Raw genomic sequence first — 27,183 nt, 5'->3', positions numbered from 1 at the left:
AACAGTATAAAACAAGATGATAAACAGAGGATCCATCTTAAACAGTATAAAACAAGATGATAAACAGAGGATCCATCTAAAACAAGATGATAAACAGAGGATCCATCTAAAACAGTATAAAACAAGATGATAAACAGAGGATCCATCTAAAACAGTATAAAACAAGATGATAAACAGAGGATCCATCTAAAACAGTATAAAACAAGATCATAAACAGAGGATCCATCTAAAACAGTATAAAACAAGATAATAAACAGAGGATCCATCTAAAACAGTATAAAACAAGATGATAAACAGAGGATCCATCTAAAACAGTATAAAACAAGATGATAAACAGAGGAACCATCTAAAACAGTATAAAACAAGATGATAAACAGAGGATCCATCTAAAACAGTATAAAACAAGATGATAAACAGAGGATCCATCTAAAACAGTATAAAACAAGATGATAAACAGAGGATCCATCTAAAACAAGATGATAAACAGAGGATCCATCTAAAACAGTATAAAACAAGATGATAAACAGAGGATCCATCTAAAACAGTATTAAACAAGATGATAAACAGAGGATCCATCTAAAACAGTATAAAACAAGATGATAAACAGAGGATCCATCTAAAACAGTATAAAACAAGATGATAAACAGAGGATCCATCTAAAACAGTATAAAACAAGATGATAAACAGAGGATCCATCTAAAACAGTATAAAACAAGATGATAAACAGAGGATCCATCTAAAACAGTATAAAACAAGATGATAAACAGAGGATCCATCTAAAACAGTATAAAACAAGATGATAAACAGAGGATCCATCTAAAACAGTATAAAACAAGATGATAAACAGAGGATCCATCTAAAACAGTATAAAACAAGTGCAGTATGTTCTGAGAATGTTACTTTAACGTCAACTCATAACGTCACACTATAACTTCATGGGAGTCTTGTGGAAAGACTGCATGTTGTTTTGGGGGGGTTGAGTGACGTCTTCATCAACATTTGCAGAATATTCCTGTAATATTTTCACCTCTTGTCAGACGCCAACAGTCTAGTCGGCTGCAGACATTCATAAGGAGTTCTAGTAGTTTATTTGCCATTTGCAGGTATTAAAAGTAATACATACATTGTAATTCCTTGTTGGAGCTCTCTCACATATAGGACAGTACATACCAGAGGAGGCTGGTGAGGGGAGGACGGCTCATAATAATGTCTGGAACAGAGTGAATGAAATGGAACACATGGAAACCACGTGTTTGATACCATTCCACTTATTCCCCTCCAGCCATTACAAGCCTGTCCTCCCCAATTAAGGTCCCACCAACCTCCTGTGGTACAAACACAAACAGTAAAATAGATCATAAAAATGCAAAGTGGTAAAAGATCAGAAATGGAACCAAAAGGTTCAGTCATGTTCTAATAGTCTGATGGAAACAGTTTAGGTTGATGATTTAACAGGCAGATAGAACTGGGATAGAAGCTGTTCTAGAACCTGTGGTCCAGAAACTGATTTAACAGGCAGATAGAACTGGGATAGAAGCTGTTCTAGAACCTGAGATCCAGAAACTGATTTAACAGGCAGATAGAACTGGGATAGAAGCTGTTCTAGAACCTGTGGTCCAGAAACTGATTTAACAGACAGATAGAACTGGGATAGAAGCTGTTCTAGAACCTGTGGTCCAGAAACTGATTTAACAGGCAGATAGAACTGGGATAGAAGCTGTTCTAGAACCTGTGGTCCAGAAACTGATTTAACAGGCAGATAGAACTGGGATAGAAGCTGTTCTAGAACCTGTGATCCAGAAACTGATTTAACAGGCAGATAGAATTGGGATAGAAGCTGTTCTAGAACCTGTGGTCCAGAAACTGATTTAACAGGCAGATAGAACTGGGATAGAAGCTGTTCTAGAACCTGTCGTCCAGAAACTGATTTAACAGGCAGATAGAACTGGGATAGAAGCTGTTCTAGAACCTGTGGTCCAAAAACTGATTTAACAGGCAGATAGAACTGGGATAGAAGCTGTTCTAGAACCTGTGGTCCAGAAACTGATTTAACAGGCAGATAGAACGGGGATAGAAGCTGTTCTAGAACCTGTGATCCAGAAACTGATTTAACAGGCAGATAGAACTGGGATAGAAGCTGTTCTAGAATCTGTGATCCAGAAACTGATTTAACAGGCAGATAGAACTGGGATAGAAGCTGTTCTAGAACCTGTGATCCAGAAACTCATTTAACAGGCAGATAGAATTGGGATAGAAGCTGTTCTAGAACCTGTGGTCCAGAAACTGTTTCAACAGGCAGATAGAACTGGGATAGAAGCTGTTCTAGAACCTGTCGTCCAGAAACTGATTTAACAGGCAGATAGAACTGGGATAGAAGCTGTTCTAGAACCTGTGGTCCAGAAACTGATTTAACAGGCAGATAGAACTGGGATAGAAGCTGTTCTAGAACCTGTGGTCCAGAAACTGATTTAACAGGCAGATAGAACTGGGATAGAAGCTGTGATACAGAAACTGCCTAGCAACCACTGGTGTGTGTCCAGTGTGTGTCCAGTGTATGTGTGTGTGTCCAGCATGTGGGTGTGTGTCCAGTCTGTGTGTGTCCAGGGTTTGTGTGTCCAGTGTGTGTGTATCCAATGTGTTTGTGTCCAGTGTGTGTGTGTGTGTGTGTGTATATGTCCAGTGTGTGTGTCCGTCCAATGTGTGTGTGTGTCCAGGGTTTGTGTGTCCAATATGTGTGTGTCCAATGTGTGTGTGTGCTTGTCCAATGTGTGTGTCTGTGTGTATTTGTCCAGTGTTTGTGTGTGTTTCTGTGTCCAGCGTGTCTGTGTGTGTGTGTGTTTGTGTGTGTGTGTGTGTGTGTGTGTGTGTGTGTTGTGTGTGTGTCCAATGTGTGTGTCCAGTGTGTGTGTGTGTTCAATTTGTGTGTGTGTCCAGTGTGTGTGTGTGTCCAGTGTGTGTGTGTGTGTGTGTGTCCAAAATGTGTGTCTGTGTGTGGCTGTGTGTATGTGAGTGTCCAGTGTGTGTGTGTATGTGTCCAATATGTGTGTGTGTCCAACGTGTTTTCCAGTGTGTGTGTGTCCAGTGTGTGTGTGTGTGTGTCCAGTGTGTGTGTGTCCAGTGTCCATTGTGTGAATCTTTTTGTGGCTGTGTGTATGTGAGTGTGTCCAATATATGTGTGTGTCCAATGTGTGTGTCCAGTGTGTGTGTGTACATGTCCAGATGTCCAGTGTGTGTGTGTGTGTGTGTGTGTGTGTGTATGTGTGTGTGTGTGTGTGTGTGCGTGTCTGTATGTGTGCCCAATGAGTGTGTGTGTGTGTGTGTGTGTGTGTGTGTTCAATGTGTGTGTGTGTGTATATGTCCAATGTGTGTGTGTATCACTGACACAGAGAAACTGAGGCACCATCATACCAAAGATAAAACCCTGGATAGAGGGGCTCAGTGAATGTGGAGGTGAATGTGTACAGGTGGGTCAGTGTGTCAGAGGAGGCTCTATAGAAGGACAGAGTGCCGGCTGGCCAGTCCAGATACACTCCTACTCTGTGGGAGCTGGAGGAGGGGACGTCTATGGTAGTGGGATTACTATTGTGCCAGGCAGCGTAACTGTGGTCTGAGCAGTGCAGACTCCAGGACTTGTCATTGTATCCAAGCCCACAGCCACCCCATCCTCTCCTGTTGATTCCTTTATATGTCATTCCTATACCAACCCCTCTCCCACTCCACTCTACCTCCCAGTAACAGCGCCCAGTCAGACCCTCTCTACACAGCACCTGTCTATAGTCCTCAAATCTCTCTGGGTGATCAGGATACGGCTGCTTCTCTCTCCTACAAATCACCTTTCCGTTCTCCTCAGACAGAGAGAGGAGACTGTTTACTGTGTTTGGGTCCAGTGTGAGATAACAGACATCTGATGGATGAAACCAGACACAATATTAGAAATCATCATCATTCACATTAGAATGTTAACTCACTTTTCACTAATTCATTTAATGTAGATGTTTCTAGGTATCAAAAGGAGAAGTTAAGGTAACTTGAGACTTGTTGAATGATCATATGTTATACTGTATGGTAATATAAAACACACTTATTCCCATTAATTACACACACACACACACACACACACACACACACACACACACACACACACACACACACACACACACACACACACACACACACACACACTGTCAAAGCAACTCTTTGTAAACTTTGGTGTCCATGATCTCTGCCTCTGTAGAACTACAGCTGATAGTTAATATGACCAAGTAAGTAATGATGGTGGTCTTTGACTTTGACTTAACTTGAATTAAGACTTATTCTTAGTAACATTCAGTCAACACTCACATTTTCTAGGCCCAGGTTTCATTGTGTACCCTCCACCATGTTCCACACTGTAGTGGAAAGCAGAAGAACAGACATTGAGTGACACACACACACAAACACACACACACACACACAGAGCTCACACACAGCATATCATTCGTAAATGTGGTGACAAGAATGTTTGTCTTAACATACCTGATAAGTCAAACATGTCTGATATGAACATTGACATAAACCCTCTACATACTTGAGTTTCTCCAGTCTGCAGTGTGGATCCTCCAGTCCAGCAGAGAGCAGTCTGACTCCTGAGTCTCCTGGGTGATTGTAGCTCAGGTCCAGCTCTCTCAGGTGTGAGGGGTTTGACCTCAGAGCTGAGACCAGAGAAGCACAGCCTTCCTCTGTGACTAGACAGCCTGACAGCCTGCAAAGAGTCAAATCATATTAAAATCACACTGCTATTCTTTGGTGGTGAAAATAGGGACAGTATATATTTATTTTTATATGAAGAATATTTTTTCAACATATTCAGATACATCAGTGTCTTGAAACAGCCATATCTATTCATAATTTAATGAATAGAGAGAGACATGTTTAGTACAAATATTATAGTAGACTGACCAGACCAGATAAAAAGCAGTTTCAGTCAGAAGACAGACAGTGAGGTATCAGATTTATATTGTATTGAGTATACAGTCCACACCATATCTATTTAGACAGTGAGGAATCAGATTTATATTGTATTGAGTATACAGTCCACACCATATCTATTTAGACAGTGAGGTATCAGATTTAGATTGTATTGAGTATACAGTCCACACCATATCTATTTAGACAGTGAGGTATCAGATTTAGATTGTATTGAGTATACAGTCCACACCATATCTATTTAGACAGTGAGGTATCAGATTTAGATTGTATTGAGTATACAGTCCACACCATATCTATTTAGACAGTTAGGTATCAGATTTATATTGTATTGAGTATACAGTCCACACCATATCTATTTAGACAGTGAGGTATCAGATTTAGATTGTATTGAGTATACAGTCCACACCATATCTATTTAGACAGTGAGGAATCAGATTTAGATTGTATTGAGTATACAGTCCACACCATATCTATTTAGACAGTGAGGTATCAGATTTAGATTGTATTGAGTATACAGTCCACACCATATCTATAATGAGGATATTTTAATACATATCTGTTCCATATGACATGCTAACCTCTCACCATTACCAATAACAGAGGCTACAACAAAACATGCTAACCTCTCACCATTACCAATAACAGAGGCTACAACAAAACATGCTAACCTCTCACCATAACCAATAACAGAGGCTACAACAAAACATGCTAACCTCTCACCATTACCAATAACAGAGGCTACAACAAAACATGCTAACCTCTCACCATTACCAGTAACAGAGGCTACAACAAAACATACTAACCTCTCACCATTACCAATAACAGAGGCTACAACAAAACATGCTAACCTCTCACCATTACCAATAACAGAGGCTACAACAAAACATGCTAACCTCTCACCATTACCAATAACAGAGACTACAACAAAACATGCTAACCTCTCACCATTACCAATAACAGAGGCTACAACAAACCATGCTAACCTCTCACCATTACCAATAACAGAGGCTACAACAAAACATGCTAACCTCTCACCATTACCAATAACAGAGGCTACAACAAAACATGCTAACCTCTCACCATTACCAATAACAGAGGCTACAACAAAACATGCTAACCTCTCACCATTACCAATAACAGAGACTACAACAAAACATACTAACCTCTCACCATTACCAATAACAGAGGCTACAACAAAACATGCTAACCTCTCACCATTACCAATAACAGAGACTACAACAAAACATGCTAACCTCTCACCATTACCAATAACAGAGGATACAACGAAACATGCTAACCTCTCACCATTACCAATAACAGAGGGGGTCTGATCTTTGTGCCTCTGTAACTTACTCATTCATCATTATCATCGATTCATTCCTGATTATTCATCATCATAGTAGCATCCACATGAATGTAGAAGTGTTCAGAAACATATTCTATTTCTATCTGCAGTCATGGAAAATAGGACCAAATACTAAACTTATGACTACTTTAATACAATATAAGTGAATTTGTCCAAATAACTAATAATTCTTCAAATGTGAGAACTAGATACATAAAGTGCTTTCATTTCTAAACGATAAAACAGATCTTTATGAAAATACCCTCAAATAAAAGGTGACATTCTGGTACTGTCTCCTAATATGAAACATTCTATCTCAAATCCAAAATGCTGGAGCAGAGCACCACATTTAAAACTGTGATCTTCACTGTCCAAACACATATGGTGTGGACTATGTGTCTGGTAAACACACGTGGATCTGGTGAACAGTTATCACTTGTTGACCAACTACAGGAATACTGACCTCAGAGTCTCCAGTTTACAGTGGGGATTCCCCAGTCCAGCAGAGAGCAGCTTCACTCCTGAATCCTTCAGGTCATTGTTACTCAGATCCAACTTTCTCAGGTGTGAGGGGTTTGACCTCAGAGCTGAGACCAGAGAAGCACAGCCTTCCTCTGTGACTAGACAGCCTGACAGCCTGCAAAGAGTCAAATCATATTAAAATCACACTGATATTCTTTGGTGGTGAAAATAGTGGCAGTAAATTTTTTCAACACATTCAGATATATCAGTGTCCTGAAACCTGCCATACATGCATTCATTAATGCATAGCTATCAATATTAGAAATGACAAAACATCAAATTATTGCTTGTAGATAGAAACATTTATTGTACAACTATTTGAATAGCCTGACCAGACCAGTTTAAAAAGCAGTATCAGTCAAAAGACAGACAGTGAGGTATCAGATTTAGATTGTACTGAGTAAACACTGTTAACTCAAAATGACACAACTTGTTCCAGTTGAACAACGTTTACTCCACCGTATTTCCACAATACATGATACCTCCTTTGGTCGTCTTTCCTTCCAGTTCTCTGCTGCCCATGACTGGAACAAATTGCAAAAATCTTTGAAGCTGGAGACTCATATCTCCCACACTAGCTTTAAGCACCAGCTGTCAGAGCAGCTTACAGATCACTGCACCTGTACATAGCCCATCTGTAAACAGCCCATCTATCTACCTACCTCATCCCCATACTGTTATTTATTTATTTATTTTGCTCCTTTGCACTCTTTGCACCCCAGTATCTCTACCTGCACATTCATCTTCTGCCGATCTACCGTTCCAGTGTTTAATTGCTATATTGTAATTACTTCGCCACCATGGCCTATTTATTTCCTTATCTTACCTCATTTGCACTCACTGTCTATAGACTTTTTGTTTTCTTTTGTTCTACTGTGTTATTGACTGTATGTTTTGTTTATTCCATGTGTAACTCTGTGTTGTTGTATGTGTCGAATTGCTACGCTTTATCTAGGCCAGGTCGCAGTTGCAAATGAGAACTTGTTCTCAACTAGTCTACCTGGTTAAATACCTGGTTAAATACCTGGTTAAATAAAGGTCTACCTGGTTATTTCACCTACCTGGTGAAATAAAATACAATGCAAATGGTTGCCATGACACTCAGGCCAGGTCCATCAACACTGACACTCCCAGTTGTACTAATAATAACAGAGTGATATCACCGTAGTAACAGAAATATAGGGATACTTAAAACACAAACTTAACAATTTCCCACTTTTCTTTAAAGACAAATAAAACAACAAAATAATGAAATGTCCCAAGTATGATTTAAGTTCCTCATTACAAATGGGTTGTGTGACTCAGTTTATATTTGTATTAGTCAAGCTGCCACTTTCCATTACTGAGAGTCTTTAGGAGCACAAGACCTGATGCTCCCTTTGTAGTCAGACAGTCACCAAGCTGCTCCTTTGTGTTGGACCAGGAAAGCAGCTTTGAGGTGTGGAATCACAGTTGTAGCGAAGGTCTGTGAGCCACCCCAGATGAAGTCATCAACATGACAGGAAAGTCCTCCAAATCACTGTCAGCAGCAATCTGAGTGACTCTGAGGCGCATGTCGGTGAGTCTTTTGGGAGTCGTTTAGCAGCCAGCTCCTCTAAACCTCTAGCCACTAGATTAGTCTTTTGGGAGTTGTTTAGCAGCCAGCTCCTCAAAACCTCTAGCCACTAGATGAGTCGTTTGGGAGTTGTTTAGCAGCCAGGTCCTCTAAACCTCTAGCCACTAGATGAGTCGTTTGGGAGTTGTTTAGCATCCAGCTCCTCTAAACCTCTAGCCACTAGATGAGTCGTTTGGGAGTTGTTTAGCAGCCAGCTCCTCTAAACCTCTAGCCACTAGATGAGTCGTTTGGGAGTTGTTTAGCAGCCAGCTCCTCTAAACCTCTAGCCACTAGATGAGTCATTTGGGAGTTGTTTAGCAGCCAGCTCCTCTAAACCTCTAGCCACTATAGTCTTTTGGCACTATTTCAGTTCTTTAAGGGACACACCCAACTTGTTGAGACACATTTTTGGCCAATGTCTTTCACTTCCTCAAACATTCAATTTTTTCTCTAATTACAGAGCTCATCTAGTTTAGAGTCAAATTAAACATCATTTGTTTCAAGTACATCATCATTTTGAATGTCATTCTGTGTTCTGTGATTTTTCATTGGTTGAAATCTGATAAGTGACAGGTCAGCTGACCCTGTTGTACAAGAAAGTGTAGCTGGTTCAGAGTACTGCAAGTTGGACCAGTTCTGGTGTTTTCCTTTGGCTTTTCCTGCTCGTCCAATGACGGTTGCTGTGTTTGGAATACCACTTTCTCTGTCCATGTATTTAACAGTTTGTCCAGTTTTCAGATTGGAACAACCATGCTGTCTTAATAACACATGTGTCTGTTGTTGAATGTTTTCCTCATTTGAACCCTCAACAGTATTACCAGTGGCATGGCTGAAGGTCTCTCTTCCACTTCCAGTGTCAGTTTCTGGTAGTCTTGTGTCTGTTAACTCTCTGGGATAGGCGGGACGCAAATGTCTCACCTGGTCAAAGGCTTTTCGGCGAAAACATATCTGATGATAGCACAACAGTAAACAAAGAGACAATAGCATATTTCTACCCTGCAGGCAACACACAAAACGCAGAAATAAAATATAAATCATCCCTTACATTTGACAAGCTTCTTTTGTTGGCACTCCAATATGTCCCATAAACATCACAAATGGTCCTTTTGTTTGATTAATTCCGTCGATATATATCCAAAATGTCTATTTATTTGGCGCGTTTGATCCAGAAAAAAACAGCTTCCAATTTGCGGAATGTCACTACAAAATATCTCAAAAGTTACCTGTAAACTTTGCCAAAACATTTCAAACTACTTTTTTAATACAACTTTAGGTATTTTTAAACGTTAATAACCAATCAAATTGAAGACGGATCTATCTATTTTCAATACAGGAGGATCACAAACTAAAGCTACTTTTCAAGTCTTGCGCAACTATTAACAGTACACATAACGTTACCCTGTTCCAAGATGGCCGTACTTCTTCATTGCACAAAGGGTTAACCTAAACCAAATTCCAAAGTCTGGTGACATCCAGTGGAAGCGGTAGGAACTGCAAACAAGTTGCCTAAGAAATACCGTTTCCCATTGAGAAATCATTGAACAGACAGTGACCTTAAAAAAAAAAAGAAAGAAATCTGAATGGTTAGTCCTCGGTGTTTTGCCTGCTACATAAGTTCTGTTATACTCACAGACATGATTCAAACAGTTTTAGAAACTTCAGAGTGTTTTCTATCCACATCTACTAATAATATGCATATCTTATATTCTTTGCATGAGTAGCAGGAAATTGAAATAGGGCACGCTATTTATCCAAAAGTGAAAATGTTTCCCCCTATCCCAAGAGGTTATTAATAATGTGTCCTTTTTGTCAATTTCAGTAGGAGGCTGATTCTCAGCAACAGACCCTCCATCTTGTTGATAATTTACTTTCCACAATCTTGAGTGATGCACCTTAAAAATGGTGCCTCCGTGTCTCACAAATATCACCACACCATCTCGGCCAATGACTACCTTTCCACACTTGACAGTCAACTCGTTTGTAGTACACTTTGTAGTACACTTTGTTTCCAGTCTCGTACTTCTCATCTTCACTGATCACTTGGCTACATAGCTGATGCATGCTGGACTGTCCATTAATCACGGTACTCCATTCTGCTTGTTTATGTTTTATCTGTCGGCCCCAGCCGCACTCAGGCTCTGTGTGTAGTTAATCCGACCCTCCCTGCCTAGTCAACGCCATTTTACCTGCTGTTGTTGTGCTAGCTGATTAGCTGCTGTTGTCTCACCTACTGTGTTAGCTACTGTTTTAGCTAGGTCTCCCAATTCAACACCTGTGATTACTGTATGCCTCGCTGTATGTCTCTCTCAAATGTCAATATGCCTTGTATACTGTTGTTCAGGTTAGTTATGATTGTTTTAGTTTACAATGGAGCCCCTAGTTCCACTCTTCATACCCCTGATACCTCCTTTGTCCCACCTCCCACACATGTGGTGACCTCACCCATTACAACCAGCATGTCCAGAGATACAACCTCTCTCATTATCACCCAGTGCCTGGGCTTACCTCCGCTGTACCCGCACCCCACCGTACCCCTGTCTGCGCATTATGCCCTGGATATATTCTACCATGCCCAGAAATCTGCTCCTTTTATTCTCTGTTCCCAACGCTCTAGGCAACCAGTTTTGATAGCCTTCAGCCGCACCCTCATACTACTCCTCCTCTGTTCCGCGGGTGATGTGGAGGTAAACCCAGGCCCTGCATGTCCCCAGACACCCTCATTTGTTGACTTCTGTGATCGAAAAAGCCTTGGTTTCATGCATGTCAACATCAGAAGCCTCCTCCCTAAGTTTGTTTTACTCACTGCTTTAGCACACTCTGCCAACCCTGATGTCCTTGCCGTGTCTGAATCCTGGCTCAGGAAGGCCACCAAAAATTCTGAGATTTCCATACCCAACTATAACATTTTCCGTCAAGATAGAACTGCCAAAGGGGGAGGAGTTGCAGTCTACTGCAGAGATAGCCTGCAAAGTAATGTCATACTTTCCAGGTCCATACCCAAACAGTTCGAACTACTAATTTTGAAAATGACTCTCTCCAGAAATAAGTCTCTCATTGTTGCCGCCTGCTACCGACCCCCCTCAGCTCCCAGCTGTGCCCTGGACACCATTTGTGAATTGATCGCCCTCCATCTAGCTTCAGAGTTTGTTCTGTTAGGTGACCTAAACTGGGATATGCTTAACACCCCGGCAGTCCTACAATCTAAGCTAGATGCCCTCAATCTCACACAAATCATCAAGGAACCCACCAGGTACAACCCTAAATCTGTAAACAAGGGCACCCTCATAGACGTCATCCTGACCAACTGGCCCTCCAAATACACCCCCGCTGTCTTCAACCAGGATCTCAGCGATCACTGCCTCATTGCCTGTATCCGCTATGGAGCCGCAGTCAAACGACCACCCCTCATCACTGTCAAACGCTCCCTAAAACACTTCTGTGAGCAGGCCTTTCTAATCGACCTGGCCCGGGTATCCTGGAAGGACATTGACCTCATCCCGTCAGTTGAGGATGCCTGGTCATTCTTTAAAAGTAACTTCCTCACCATTTTAGATAAGCATGCTCCGTTCAAAAAATGCAGAACTAAGAACAGATATAGCCCTTGGTTCACTCCAGAACTGGCTGCCCTCGAGCAGCACAAAAACATCCTGTGGCGGACTGCAATAGCATCGAATAGTCCCCGGGATATGCAACTGTTCAGGGAAGTCAGGAACCAATACACACGGTCAGTCAGGAAAGCTAAGGCCAGCTTCTTCAGGCAGAAATTTGCATCCTGTAGCTCCAACTCCAAAAAGTTCTGGGACACTGTGAAGTCCATGGAGAACAAGAGCACCTCCTCCCAGCTGCCCACTGCACTGAGGCTAGGTAACACGGTCACCACTGATAAATCCATGATTATCGAAAACTTCAACAAGCATTTCTCAACGGATGGCCATGCCTTCCACCTGGCTACTCCAACCTCGGCCAGCAGCTCCGCCCCCCCCCGCAGCTACTCGCCCAAGCCTCTCCAGGTTCTCCTTTACCCAAATCCAGATAGCAGATGTTCTGAAAGAGCTGCAAAACCTGGACCCGTACAAATCAGCTGGGCTTGACAATCTGGACCCGCTATTTCTGAAACTATCTGCCGCCATTGTCGCAACCCCTATTACCAGCCTGTTCAACCTCTCTTTCGTATCGTCTGAGATCCCCAAGGATTGGAAAGCTGCCACAGTCATCCCCCTCTTCAAAGGGGGAGACACCCTGGACCCAAACTGTTACAGACCTATATCTATCCTACCCTGCCTTTCTAAGGTCTTCGAAAGCCAAGTCAACAAACAGGTCACTGACCATCTCGAATCCCACCGTACCTTCTCTGCTGTGCAATCTGGTTTCCGAGCCGGTCACGGGTGCACCTCAGCCACGCTCAAGGTACTAAACGATATCATAACCGCCATCGATAAAAGACAGTACTGTGCAGCCGTCTTCATCGACCTTGCCAAGGCTTTCAAATCAAATCAAATCAAATCAAATTTTATTTGTCACATACACATGGTTAGCAGATGTTAATGCGAGTGTAGCGAAATGCTTGTGCTTCTAGTTCCGACAATGCAGTAATAACAAGTAATCTAACTAACAATTCCAAAACTACTGTCTTGTACACAGTGTAAGGGGATAAAGAATATGTACATAAGGATATATGAATGAGTGATGGTACAGAGCAGCATAGGCAAGATACAGTATGTTGTATGGCCATGTTCTGTTATAATCTCCACCCGGCACAGCCAGAAGAGGACTGGCCATCCCACATATGCTCTCTCTAATTCTCTCTTTCTTTCTCTCTCTCTCGGAGGACCTGAGCCCTAGGACCATGCCCCAGGAATACCTGACATGATGACTCCTTGCTGTCCCCAGTCCACCTGACTGTGCTGCTGCTCCAGTTTCAACTATTCTGCCTTATTATTATTCGACCATGCTGGTCATTTATGAACATTTGAACATCTTGACCATGTTTTGTTATAATCTCCACCCGGCACAGCCAGAAGAGGACTGGCCACCCCACATAGCCTGGTTCCTCTCTAGGTTTCTTCCTAGGTTTTGGCCTTTCTAGGGAGTTTTTCCTAGCCACCGTGCTTCTTCACCTGCATTGCTTGCTGTTTGGGGTTTTAGGCTGGGTTTCTGTACAGCACTTTGAGATATCAGCTGATGTACAAAGGGCTATATAAAATAAATTTGATTGAAATTTGATTGAGTAGATGGTATCGAGTAAAGTATGTACAAATGAGATGAGTATGTAAACAAAGTGGCATAGTATAAAGTGGCTAGTGATACATGTATTACATAAGGATACCGTCGATGATATAGAGTACAGTATATACGTATGCATATGAGATGAATAATGTAGGGTAAGTAACATTTATATAAGGTAGCATTGTTTAAAGTGGCTAGTGATATATTTACATAATTTCCCATCAATTCCCATTATTAAAGTGGCTGGAGTTGAGTCAGTGTCAGTGTGTTGGCAGCAGCCACTCGGTGTTAGTGGTGGCTGTTTAACAGTCTGATGGCCTTGAGATAGAAGCTGTTTTTCAGTCTCTCGGTCCCAGCTTTGATGCACCTGTACTGACCTCGCCTTCTGGATGATAGCGGGGTGAACAGGCAGTGGCTCGGGTGGTTGATGTCCTTGATGATCTTTATGGCCTTCCTGTGACATCGGGTGGTGTAGGTGTCCTGGAGGGCAGGTAGTTTGCCCCCGGTGATGCGTTGTGCAGACCTCACTACCCTCTGGAGAGCCTTACGGATGAGGGCGGTGCAGTTGCCATACCAGGCGGTGATACAGCCCGCCAGGATGCTCTCGATTGTGCATCTGTAGAAGTTTGTGAGTGCTTTTGGTGACAAGCCGAATTTCTTCAGCCTCCTGAGGTTGAAGAGGCGCTGCTGCGCCTTCTTCACAATGCTGTCTGTGTGAGTGGACCAATTCAGTTTGTCTGTGATGTGTATGCCGAGGAACTTAAAACTTGCTACCCTCTCCACTACTGTTCCATCGATGTGGATAGGGGGGTGTTCCCTCTGCTGTTTCCTGAAGTCCACAATCATCTCCTTAGTTTTGTTGACGTTGAGTGTGAGGTTATTTTCCTGACACCACACTCCGAGGGCCCTCCCTCCTCCCTGTAGGCCGTCTGTTGTTACGTCCGCAAACTTGATGATTGAGTTGGAGGCGTGCGTGGCCACGCAGTCATGGGTGAACAGGGAGTACAGGAGAGGGCTCAGAACGCACCCTTGTGGGGCCCCAGTGTTGAGGATCAGCGGGGAGGAGATGTTGTTGCCTACCCTCACCACCTGGGGGCGGCCCGTCAGGAAGTCCAGTACCCAGTTGCACAGGGCGGGGTCGAGACCCAGGGTCTCGAGCTTGATGACGAGCTTGAAGGGTACTATGGTGTTGAATGCCGAGCTGTAGTCGATGAACAGCATTCTCACATAGGTATTCCTCTTGTCCAGATGGGTTAGGGCAGTGTGCAGTGTGGTTGAGATTGCATCGTCTGTGGACCTATTTGGGCGGTAAGCAAATTGGAGTGGGTCTAGGGTGTCAGGTAGGGTGGAGGTGATATGGTCCTTGACTAGTCTCTCAAAGCACTTCATGATGACGGATGTGAGTGCTACGGGGCGGTAGTCGGGATGCCGTCTGGGCCTGCAGCCTTGCGAGGGTTAACACGTTTAAATGTCTTACTCACCTCGGCTGCAGTGAAGGAGAGACCGCATGTTTCCGTTGCAGGCCGTGTCAGTGGCACTGTATTGTCCTCAAAGCGGGCAAAAAAGTTATTTAGTCTGCCTGGGAGCAAGACATCCTGGTCCGTGACTGGGCTGGATTTCTTCCTGTAGTCCGTGATTGACTGTAGACCCTGCCACATGCCTCTTGTGTCTGAGCCGTTGAATTGAGATTCTACTTTGTCTCTGTACTGGCGCTTAGCTTGTTTGATAGCCTTGCGGAGGGAATAGCTGCACTGTTTGTATTCGGTCATGTTACCAGACACCTTGCCCTGATTAAAAGCAGTGGTTCGCGCTTTCAGTTTCACACGAATGCTGCCATCAATCCACGGTTTCTGGTTAGGGAATGTTTTAATCGTTGCTATGGGAACGACATCTTCAACGCACGTTCTAATGAACTCGCACACCGAATCAGCGTATTCGTCAATGTTGTTATCTGACGCAATACGAAACATCTCCCAGTCCACGTGATGGAAGCAGTCTTGGAGTGTGGAGTCAGCTTGGTCGGACCAGCGTTGGACAGACCTCAGCGTGGGAGCCTCTTGTTTTAGTTTCTGTCTGTAGGCAGGGATCAACAAAATGGAGTCGTGGTCAGCTTTTCCGAAAGGGGGGCGGGGCAGGGCCTTATATGCGTCGCGGAAGTTAGAGTAACAATGATCCAAGGTCTTTCCTCCCCTGGTTGCGCAATCGATATGCTGATAAAATTTGGGGAGTCTTGTTTTCAGATTAGCCTTGTTAAAATCCCCAGCTACAATGAATGCAGCCTCCGGATAAATCGTTTCCAGTTTGCAGAGAGTTAAATAAAGTTTGTTCAGAGCCATCGATGTGTCTGCTTGGGGGGGGATATATACGGCTGTGATTATAATCGAAGAGAATTCTCTTGGTAGATAATGCGGTCTACATTTGATTGTGAGGAATTCTAAATCAGGTGAACAGAAGGCTTTGAGTTCCTGTATGTTTCTTTCATCACACCATGTCACGTTGGCCATGAGGCATACGCCCCCGCCCCTCTTCTTACCAGAAAGATGTTTGTTTCTGTCAGCGCGATGTGTGGAGAAACCCGTTGGCTGCACCGCTTCGGATAGAGTCTCTCCAGTGAGCCATGTTTCAGTGAAGCAAAGGACGTTACAGTCTCTGATGTCCCTCTGGAATGCTACCCTTGCTCGGATTTCATCAACCTTGTTGTCAAGAGACTGGACATTGGCAAGAAGAATGCTAGGGAGTTGTGCGCGCTGTGCCCGTCTCCGGAGTCTGACCAGAAGACCGCCTCGTTTCCCTCTCTTTCGGAGTCGTTTTTTTGGGTCGCTGCATAGGATCCACTCCGTTGTCCTGTTTGTAAGGCAGAACACAGGGTCCGCGTCGCGAAAAACATATTCTTGGTCGTACTGATGGTGAGTTGACGCTGATCTTATATTCAGTAGTTCTTCTCGACTGTATGTAATGAAACCTAAGATGACCTGGGGTACTAATGTAAGAAATAACACGTAAAAAAACAAAAAACTGCATAGTTTCCTAGGAACGCGAAGCGAGGCGGCCATCTCTGTCGGCGCCGGAAGTGAAATAAGGGATCTGTCGACTCTGTCAATCACCATATTCTTATCGGCAGACTCAGTAGCCTCGGTTTTTCAGATGACTGCCTTGCCTGGTTCACCAACTACTTTGCAGACAGAATTCAGTGTGTCAAATCGGAGGGCATGCTGTCCGGTCCTCTGGCAGTCTCTATGGGGGTGCCACAGGCTTCAATTCTCGGGCCGACTCTTTTCTCTGTATATATCAATGATGTTGCTCTTGCTGCGGGCGATTCCCTGATCCACCTCTACGCAGACGACACCATTCTATATACTTCCGGCCCATCCTTGGACAGTGTGCTATCTAACCTCCAAACGAGCTTCAATGCCATACAACACTCCTTCCATGGCCTCCAACTGCTCTTAAACGCTAGTAAAACCAAATGCATGCTTTTCAACCGTTCGCTGCCTGCACCCGCACGCCTGACCAGCATCACCACCCTGGATGGTTCCGACCTTGAATATGTGGACATCTATAAGTACCTAGGTGTCTGGCTAGACTGTAAACTCTCCTTCCAGACTCATATCAAACATCTCTAATCGAAAATCAAATCTAGAGTCGGCTTTCTATTCTGCAACAAAGCCTCCTTCACTCACGCCGCCAAACTTACCCTAGTAAAACTGACTATCCTACCGATCCTCGACTTCGGCGATGTCATCTACAAAATTGCTTCCAACACTCTACTCAGCAAACTGGATGCAGTTTATCACAGTGCCATCCGTTTTGTCACTAAAGCACCTTATACCACCCACCACTGCGACCTGTATGCTCTAGTCGGCTGGCCCTCGCTACATATTCGTCGCCAGACCCACTGGCTCCAGGTCATCTACAAGTCCATGCTAGGTAAAGCTCCGCCTTATCTCAGTTCACTGGTCACGATGGCAACACCCACCCGTAGCACGCGCTCCAGCAGGTGTATCTCACTGATCATCCCTAAAGCCAACACCTCATTTGGCCGCCTTTCGTTCCAGTTCTCTGCTGCCTGTGACTGGAACGAATTGCAAAAATCGCTGAAGTTGGAGACTTTTATCTCCCTCACCAACTTCAAACATCTGCTATCTGAGCAGCTAACCGATCGCTGCAGCTGTACATAGTCTATCGGTAAATAGCCCACCCATTTTCACCTACCTCATCCCTATACTGTTTTTTATTTATTTACTTTTCTGCTCTTTTGCACACCAATATCTCTACCTGTACATGACCATCTGATCATTTATCACTCCAGTGTTAATCTGCAAAATTGTAATTATTCGCCTACCTCCTCATGCCTTTTGCACACAATGTACAGTGCCTTGCGAAAGTATTCGGCCCCCTTGAACTTTGCGACCTTTTGCCACATTTCAGGCTTCAAACATAAAGATATAAAACTGTATTTTTTTGGGAAGAATCAACAACAAGTGGGACACAATCATGAAGTGGAACGACATTTATTGGATATTTCAAACTTTTTTAACAAATCAAAAACTGAAAAATTGGGCGTGCAAAATTATTCAGCCCCTTTACTTTCAGTGCAGCAAACTCTCTCCAGAAGTTCAGTGAGGATCTCTGAATGATCCAATGTTGACCTAAATGACTAATGATGATAAATACAATCCACCTGTGTGTAATCAAGTCTCCGTATAAATGCACCTGCACTGTGATAGTCTCAAAGGTCCGTTAAAAGCGCAGAGAGCATCATGAAGAACAAGGAACACACCAGGCAGGTCCGAGATACTGTTGTGAAGAAGTTTAAAGCCGGATTTGGATACAAAAAGATTTCCCAAGCTTTAAACATCCCAAGGAGCACTGTGTAAGCGATAATATTGAAATGGGAGGAGTATCAGACCACTGCAAATCTACCAAGACCTGGCCGTCCCTCTAAACTTTCAGCTCATACAAGGAGAAGACTGATCAGAGATGCAGCCAAGAGGCCCATGATCACTCTGGATGAACTGCAGAGATCTACAGCTGAGGTGGGAGACTCTGTCCATAGGACAACAATCAGTTGTATATTGCACAAATCTGGCCTTTATGGAAGAGTGGCAAGAAGAAAGTAATTTCTTAAAGATATCCATAAAAAGTGTTGTTTAAAGTTTGCCACAAGCCACGTGGGTGACACACCAAACATGTGGAAGAAGGTGCTCTGGTCAGATGAAACCAAAATTGAACTGTTTGGCAACATTGCAAAACGTTATGTTTGGCGTAAAAGCAACACAGCTCATCACCTTGAACACTGTCAAACATGGTGGTGGCAGCATCATGGTTTGGGCCTGCTTTTCTTCAGCAGGGACAGGGAAGATGGTTAAAATTGATGGGAAGATGGATGGAGCCAAATACAGGACCATTCTGGAAGAAAACCTGATGGAGTCTGCAAAAGACCTGAGACTGGGACGGAGATTTGTCTTCCAACAAGACAATGATCCAAAACATAAAGCAAAATCTACAATGGAATGGTTCAAAAATAAACATATCCAGGTGTTAGAATGGCCAAGTCAAAGTCCAGACCCGAATCCAATTGAGAATCTGTGGAAAGAACTGAAAACTGCTGTTCACAAATGCTCTCCATCCAACCTCACTGAGCTCGAGCTGTTTTGCAAGGAGGAATGGGAAAAAATGTCAGTCTCTCGATGTGCAAAACTGATAGAGACATACCCCAAGCGACTTACAGCTGTAATCGCAGCAAAAGGTGGCGCTACAAAGTATTAACTTAAGGGGGCTGAATAATTTTGCACGCCCAATTTTTCAGTTTTTGATTTGTTAAAAAAGTTTGAAATATCCAATAAATGTCGTTCCACTTCATGATTGTGTCCCACTTGTTGTTGATTCTTCACAAAAAAATACAGTTTTGTATCTTTATGTTTGAAGCCTGAAATGTGGTAAAAGGTTGCAAAGTTCAAGGGGGCCGAATACTTTCGCAAGGCACTGTATATAGACTCCCTTTTTTTTCTACTGTGTTATTGACTTGTTAATTGTTTACTCCATATGTAACTCTGTGTTGTCTGTTCACACTGCAATGCTTTATCTTGGCCAGGTCGCAGTTGCAAATGAGAACTTGTTCTCAACTAGCCTCCCTGGTTAAATAAAGGTGAACTAAAATAAAATAAAAAATACAATGTGAATTTGTCCAAATAATTAAGAGAAATAAGTACAGAAAGAAAGTGTATATGTATAAATATCTTTAAATAAAAGGTGACATTCTGTACTGTCACCTAATATGAAACATTCTATCTCAAAACCAAAATGCTGGAGCAGAGCACCACATGTAAAACTGTAAGCTTCACTGTCCAAACACATATGGTGTGGACTATGTGTGCCTGGTAAACACATGTGGATCTGGTGAACAGTTATCACTTGTTGACCAACTACAGGAATACGGACCTCAGAGTCTCCAGTTTACAGTGGGGATTCCCCAGTCCAGCAGAGAGCAGCTTCACTCCTGAATCCTTCAGGTCATTGTTACTCAGGTCCAGCTCTCTCAGGTGTGAGGGGTTTGACTTCAGAGCTGAGACCAGAGAAGCACAGCCTTCCTCTGTGAGTCCACAGCCTGACAGCCTGACAAAGAGATCATCATGACTTCACAAACACACTGTTAATTTAACACCAGTAGTGTAGAAGGACAATGGCAGATGCATTTGGTTTATTCTCTCAAACAACATATAGATTCATCTTCCGTCTCCTAGAATTGTATGGTCATATTGTTATACTAATGTTAAAATCAATGTATTTATTCAATATGTTTTTTCAAAATAATATATTATACATATTATAACACATATTTTTCTCTAAACTGAATCTTTCTTCCTGATGATTAGTTCTTATATGTCATTTTATTTACTCACAGAGCAGCTCTGGAGGCTTTGACCACTGGCAGCAGCCTCAGAAGACCTTCCTCTGATCTGGAGTATTTCTTCAGGTCAAACACATCCAGCTCCTTTTCTGAAGTCAGCAACACAAAGACCAGAGCTGACCACTGTGCAGGTGACAGGTTGGGTTTTGAGAGACTTCCTGATCTCAGGAAGCTTTGGATTTCCTCCACTAGAGAATGGTCATTCAGTTCATTCAGACAGTGGAACAGATTGATGCACCTCTCTGGAGAGGGATTCTCCCCAATCTTCTCCTTGATGTACTTGACTGTTTCTTCATGGCTCTGTGAGCTGCTTCTTGAATTTGTCAGTAGACCGCGTAAGTGCTTCTGATTGGACTCCAGTGAGAGGCCCAGAAGGAAGCGGAGGAAAAGGTCCAGGTTTCCTGTCTCACTTTGTAAGGCTTTATGCACAGCACTCTTGTAGAAAGTAACTTCAGAGTTGTTTTTTGTTTGCAGTTCATCCATTAGATTCTCATTGTTGTTGATGAATGAGAGGAACACATATACAGCAGCCAGAAACTCCTGAATGCTCAGATGAACAAAGCAGTACACCTTTTCCTGGTACAGCCCACGTTCCTCTTTAAAGAGCTGTGTGCACAATCCTGAGTATACTGAGGCTTCATTGACATCAATGCCAGCCTCTTTCAGGTCTTCTTCATAGAAAATTAGGTTGCCATTCACAAGCTGTTGAAAAGCCAGTTTTCCCAGTGACAGAATGCTCTCTTTATTCCAGTGTGGACCTGTCTCTTCTTTCCCAAGATACTTTTCATTCTTCTGTTTGGTATGAAACACCACAAGGTGTGTGTACATCTCAGTCAGAGTCTTGGGCATCTCTTCTCTCTTATGTTTCAGCATGTGTTCAAGGACTATTGCAGAAATCCAACAGAAGACTGGAATGTGGCACATGATGTGGAGGCTCCTTGATGTCTTTATGTGTGAGATGATTCTGCTGGCCAGGTCTTCATCACTGAATCTCTTCCTGAAGTACTCCTGCTTCTGTGGGTCATTGAACCCTCGTACCTCTGTCACCTGGTCAACACACACTGAAGGGATCTTATTGGCTGCTGCAGGTCGGGTAGTTATCCAGAGGAGAGCAGAGGGAAGCAGATTTCCCTTGATGAGATTTGTCAGCAGAACATCCACTGAGGTTGACTCTGTGACGTCACAACAGATCTTGTTCTTCTGGAAGTCTAGGGGCAGTCGGCACTCATCCAGACCATCAAAGATGAACAGAACTTTGTACTTGTCGTAGTTGGAGATTCCTGATTGTTTGGTTTCCATTGAGAAGTGATTAAGAAGTTCAATGAAAGTGTGTTTGTCCTCTTTCATCAAATTCAGCTCCCGGAAAGGGAATGAAAATACAAATTGGACATCCTGATTTGCTTTTCCTTCAGCCCAGTCCAGAATGAACTTCTGCACAGAGACTGTTTTTCCAATGCCAGCGACTCCCTTTGTCAGCACAGTTCTGATAGGTTTGTCCTGTCCAGTTAAGGGTTTGAAGATGTCGTTATATTTGATTGCAGTCTCTGGTCTTGCTTGTTTCCTGGTTGTCGTTTCAATCTGTCTCAGCTCATGTTCATTATTGACCTCTCCTGTTCCACCCTCTGTGATGTAGAGCTCTGTGTAGATCTTATTGAGAAGTGTTGGGTTTCCTTGTTTAGCGATCCCCTCAAATACACATTGAAACTTCTTCTTTAGATTAGATTTGAGTTCACGTTGGCAAATCACAGCAGGATCATCTGAAACTAGAAATAACACAAATAATATTAATATTATGTATGTTTTAATGCCTAGAGTATTGTAGGACTGTTATAAAGTTTTACATTATAATAATTTATTCTCTTAACTGACTGTATAAATGTGTAAACATTTTCATAATGCATTACAGACTGGTGTGACTGATTATATTATTATTGGTATTATTGATGGTATTATTAATGTTGTCTCTCTCTCTCTTAATTAATCACCACAACACATCCCTGCTGCTACTTGATGAGGTCACTAGATGTTGTGTTAAGGCTGTTTCAATATCATTGAGATGCACAGCTACTTTAGCTGTACTTTAGCTACAGCATTTAAATGTTATTAGACATCATTCAACATGAGGCAGACAGCTCTTACATTTCTCCAGTGTGTCAGCAAGGTCCTTCTGGTTCATTTTCCTCAGGATGTGCAGTGTGATCTTCAGAGCCCCCTCTCTGGCACTGCTCTCCTGCTTCTTATCTTCAGCATCCACCACTTCCTTATTCTGCTTCTGACTCTCAAAGCCTTCTGGGAGTTCTGGACGAAGAATCCTCTTGAACATCTTCAGCTCGTTCCTCACAAATGTCATAATATTCTCCTCAAGCAACTGAAATAATCAAGTAATTAAATTAAGCAAGAGACTAAATGCTTCTCATTAACACGTTAATGAATGATTGACAGATCAACTTTTCTTGAGGTAAACAAAAACAAATGTACATAACAGGACCACATACACTGAATATGGAGGCCAGGTCTGTTTGATGACTCTGGGAAGACTGACCACTGAGAATCTCTGACTCTGATCTCTCCTGTTGGTTTCTGTGGACAAAACATGAGATTACATCTCCTCATCCAGGGAGTACACACACACACACACAGACAGACAGACAGACAAACAGGCATGCAGGCAGGAAGACAGACAGACAGACAGACAGACAGGCAGGCAGGCAGGCAGGCAGGCAGGCAGGCAGGCAGACAGACAGACAGGCAGGGAGGCAGGCAGGCAGACAGGCAGGCAGACAGACAGAGAGGGAATGTTGTGTTTGTTTAATATTGTTTTAGGACTATGAAAATGGACAAAATGATTAGCCTATGGATTATGAAAACAACAACAATAAATGGGAAAATGGGAGAGGAGAAATGACTAGAGACAGTGTTGTTTAACTCACTGACCATGACCCATGAGTTCTTCTTACCTTTGTTCAGTAGAAAAGTCTCCCCCTCTAAAGAATATAGGTAGATCCATAGACCAGTCACTCTTCATGGACACACAGCTGGGTACAGGGGAGGCTGGTCTCTCCTGCTTGATTGGGCTTCAACACAACAGAGACAAACATTACATCTCATCTTCTCTGAGCTCAGATTGGGAAACATAGGATGAGTTTCATTCCAAAACGCAATAAATATATCACTTTTCAGAAATGAATTTGTTTAAAATCTATCACATGATGGTTTCATTTCAGAGAAACAAATAATATCACTCTCAGAGAAATCAGTAGTACTGCTAGGTTTTATACAGTAATAATATATATTTGCCTCACTCTCAGAAAAATCAGTAGTACTGCTAGGTTTTACACAGTAATAATATATACCTGTCTCACTCTCAGAGAAATCAGTAGTACTGCTAGGTTCTACACAGTAATAATATATATCTGTCTCACTCTCAGAGAAATCAGTAGTACTGCTAGGTTTTACACAGTAATAATATATATCTGCCTCACTCTCAGAGAAATCAGTAGTACTGCTAGGTTTTACACAGTAATAATATACATCTGCCTCATTCTCAGTGAAATCAGTAGTACTGCTAGGTTTTACACAGTAATAATATATATCTGTCTCACTCTCAGAGAAATCAGTAGTACTGCTAGGTTTTACACAGTAATAATATATATCTGCCTCACTCTCAGTGAAATCAGTAGAACTGCTAGGTTTTACACAGTAATAATATATATCTGCCTCACTCTCAGTGAAATCAGTAGAACTGCTAGGTTTTACACAGTAATAATATATATCTGCCTCACTCTCAGAGAAATCAGTAGTACTGCTAGGTTTTACACAGTAATAATATATATCTGTCTCACTCTCAGAGAAATCAGTAGTACTGCTAGGTTTTATACAGTAATAATATATATCTGCCTCACTCTCAGTGAAATCAGTAGTACTGCTAGGTTTTACACAGTAATAATATATATCTGTCTCACTCTCAGAGAAATCAGTAGTACTGCTAGGTTTTACACAGTAGTATTATATATCTGCCTCAAATGTAACAAATAAATTTTCATGAAGAACTGTACAGATGATACATTAGACATATATATAATATATATATATAAAACATTTTTTTTAAAACCATTATTAAATACAGTAATATAAGATCTGTATTTAAACATTTAGTTTTGAAATCATCATGTGTTTTTATCCAGGGCCTGGGGTAGGGGTACCAGGAAAATAATGAGACTATAAGGAGTACCAGTACTGAGTCAATGTGCAGGGTACCAGGTAGTTGAGGTAATAATGAGACTATAAGGAGAACCAGTACTGAGTCAATGTGCTGGGTACCAGGTAGTTGAGGTAATAATGAGACTATAAGGAGTATCAGTACTGAGTCAATTTGCAGGGGTACCAGGTAGTTGAGGTTCTTGTGGTAATACTTGTGGTTTATTCTCCCAAACAACATATAGATTCATCTTCCGTCTCCTAGAATTGTATGGTCATATTGTTATACTAATGTGAAAATCAATGTATTTATTCAATATAATATTACAGTATGTACATGTAGGTAAACGTGACTAGGCAATAAGGATAGAGATTACATCTCCTCATCCAGGGACTGTACACACACACTCACATGGACACACACACACACACACACACACACACACACACACACACACACACACACACACACACACACACACACATACACACACACACACACACACACACACACACACACACACACACATACACACACACACACACACACACACACACACACACACACACACACACACACACAGGGAGGGAATGTTGTGTTTGTTCAATATTGTTTTAGGACTAGAAAAATGGACAAAAGGATGAGCCTATGGATTATGAAAACAACAACAATAAATGGGAAAATGGGAGAGGAGAAATGACTAGAGACAGTGTTGTTTAACTCACTGACCAGGACCCATGAGTTCTTCTTACCTTTGTTCAGTAGAAAAGTCTCCCTCTCTAAAGTTTATAGGTTGACCCATTGACCAGTCACTCTTCATGGACACACAGCTGGGAACAGGGGATGCTGGTCTCTCCTGCTTGATTGGTCTTCAACAAAACAGAGACAAACATTACATCTATTTATCACTTTTCAGAATTTTGTCCTTAAATTTGCTGTATGAAAGAGACTGTTGTGTTTTTCCACTATATAATCATGACATGGTGTTGTTCAATGACAGACATGTATTTGTTTAAAATCACTTGATGGTTTCATTTCAGAGAAACAAATAGACGGTATGGGTATTTGCTAATTGCTATATATCTATCAGTAGTACTGCAAGGTTTTACACAGTAATAATATATATCTGCCTCACTCTCAGAGAAATCAGTAGTACTGCTAGGTTTTACACAGTAATAATATATATCTGCCTCACTCTCAGAGAAATTAGTAGAACTGCTAGGTTTTACACAGTAATAATATATATCTGCCTCACTCTCAGAGAAATCAGTAGTACTGCTAGGTTTTACACAGTAATAATATATATCTGCCTCACTCTCAGAGAAATCAGTAGTACTGCTAGGTTTTACACAGTAATAATATATATCTGCCTCACTCTCAGTGAAATCAGTAGAACTGCTAGGTTTTACACAGTAGTAATATATATCTGCCTCACTCTCAGTGAAATCAGTAGAACTGCTAGGTTTTATACAGTCAAATGTGACCGACGATGTCACAAAATTTGAAACGGTGTATTTCACATAAGATAAAAGTAGAGACTCAGAGCTAGAATATGGTATATCAGACACAACAGTTGAGGAACAATGGGAAAGTAATTCTGCTTTGAACGTTGATTAAAACCTGTTAAAGATATGGCAGACTACTGCCCCCTTTGGAGCAATTGCGTGCCCATAGTAAACTAAAAAAAAAATTGTCAAAAATTGCTAATACATGCAAATAAAATTATTATTGGATAGAAAACACTCTAAAGCTTCTAAAACCGTTGGAATTATGTCTGTAAGTATAGCAGAACTCACAGGGCAGGCATTCTTCCAAACTAGTTTTGTGGTCATGAAAGTTGGAGCAAATTTGACGTCATCGCCCCCACCCTTCCCAACCACTTATGGATCTGGGGACACTTTCTATGTCTTCCACTAGATGTCCTCATTCTGTAGAGCGTTTAATCGTTCCAATCCCGCGAGAATTGGCCCTATGGGAGTGATTTGAGCAAGTGCCGCGAGAAAAAACCTGTGCATAAGGGCGCGAATTGGTCCCAGCCATTCCTTTGTTCCAGTACTCAGAAGAAGGACAAACACCTGTTTAGTCGACATATAATATGTAATTTTGAAGTTTTGATGCGCAACTTTTCAGGACCAGAGGACATTTTGGGAGCATTTCAGCTGATATTGTTAGCAGATGCTAATACAAAGACACAAGACTTGAAACCAAACAATGTTTTGGGTAAGTATGAACCCTTCCAGTACATTCTGAACGAAGACCATCAAAGGTAAGGGAATATTTATGATGAAATTGTGTGTTTCTGTTGACTCCAACATAGCGGAGAAATATTGCTTATGTCTGAGCGCCGTCTCAGCATATTGAATAGTGAGCGATTTCTGTAACGTTAAAAAGAAATGTAATAAAGCGATTGCATTAAGAAG

The 27,183-nt window shown here is 42.1% G+C and overlaps 2 protein-coding genes across 4 annotated transcripts in view; one reads left to right on the top strand and one right to left on the bottom strand.

Moving 5' to 3' along the window:
* The window catches only part of LOC110515071 (NLR family CARD domain-containing protein 3), a 193,532-nt gene that overhangs the window by 92,805 nt on the left and 73,544 nt on the right, over window positions 1-27,183 (top strand). The window lies entirely within an intron of this gene.
* LOC110517709 (NLR family CARD domain-containing protein 3) overlaps window positions 1,070-27,183 on the bottom strand; it is a 31,949-nt gene continuing 5,835 nt past the window's right edge. For 2 of the 3 annotated variants that reach the window (XM_090197815.1, XM_090197817.1), the window contains 10 exons: window positions 25,516-25,632; window positions 23,523-23,639; window positions 23,061-23,145; window positions 22,705-22,933; window positions 20,558-22,328; window positions 20,097-20,270; window positions 6,777-6,950; window positions 4,568-4,741; window positions 4,342-4,388; window positions 1,070-3,904 (listed from right to left, as the gene is read on the bottom strand). In XM_090197815.1, coding sequence (XP_090053941.1) covers window positions 3,375-3,904; window positions 4,342-4,388; window positions 4,568-4,741; window positions 6,777-6,950; window positions 20,097-20,270; window positions 20,558-22,328; window positions 22,705-22,933; window positions 23,061-23,145; window positions 23,523-23,639; window positions 25,516-25,632 — 3,418 coding nt within the window. In that variant the 3' untranslated portion in view covers window positions 1,070-3,374. The remainder of the gene's footprint in view (window positions 3,905-4,341; window positions 4,389-4,567; window positions 4,742-6,776; window positions 6,951-20,096; window positions 20,271-20,557; window positions 22,329-22,704; window positions 22,934-23,060; window positions 23,146-23,522; window positions 23,640-25,515; window positions 25,633-27,183) is intronic. The other variant, XM_090197816.1, reaches the window with a different exon arrangement.

This window comes from Oncorhynchus mykiss, chromosome 13, assembly GCF_057628025.1.
Source record: "Oncorhynchus mykiss isolate SJ-2025 chromosome 13, ASM5762802v1, whole genome shotgun sequence".
Lineage (NCBI taxonomy): Eukaryota > Metazoa > Chordata > Actinopteri > Salmoniformes > Salmonidae > Oncorhynchus > Oncorhynchus mykiss.
The sequence above is the reverse complement of the archived record's forward strand: the minus strand, read 5'-3'. Positions and strand labels throughout refer to the sequence as shown.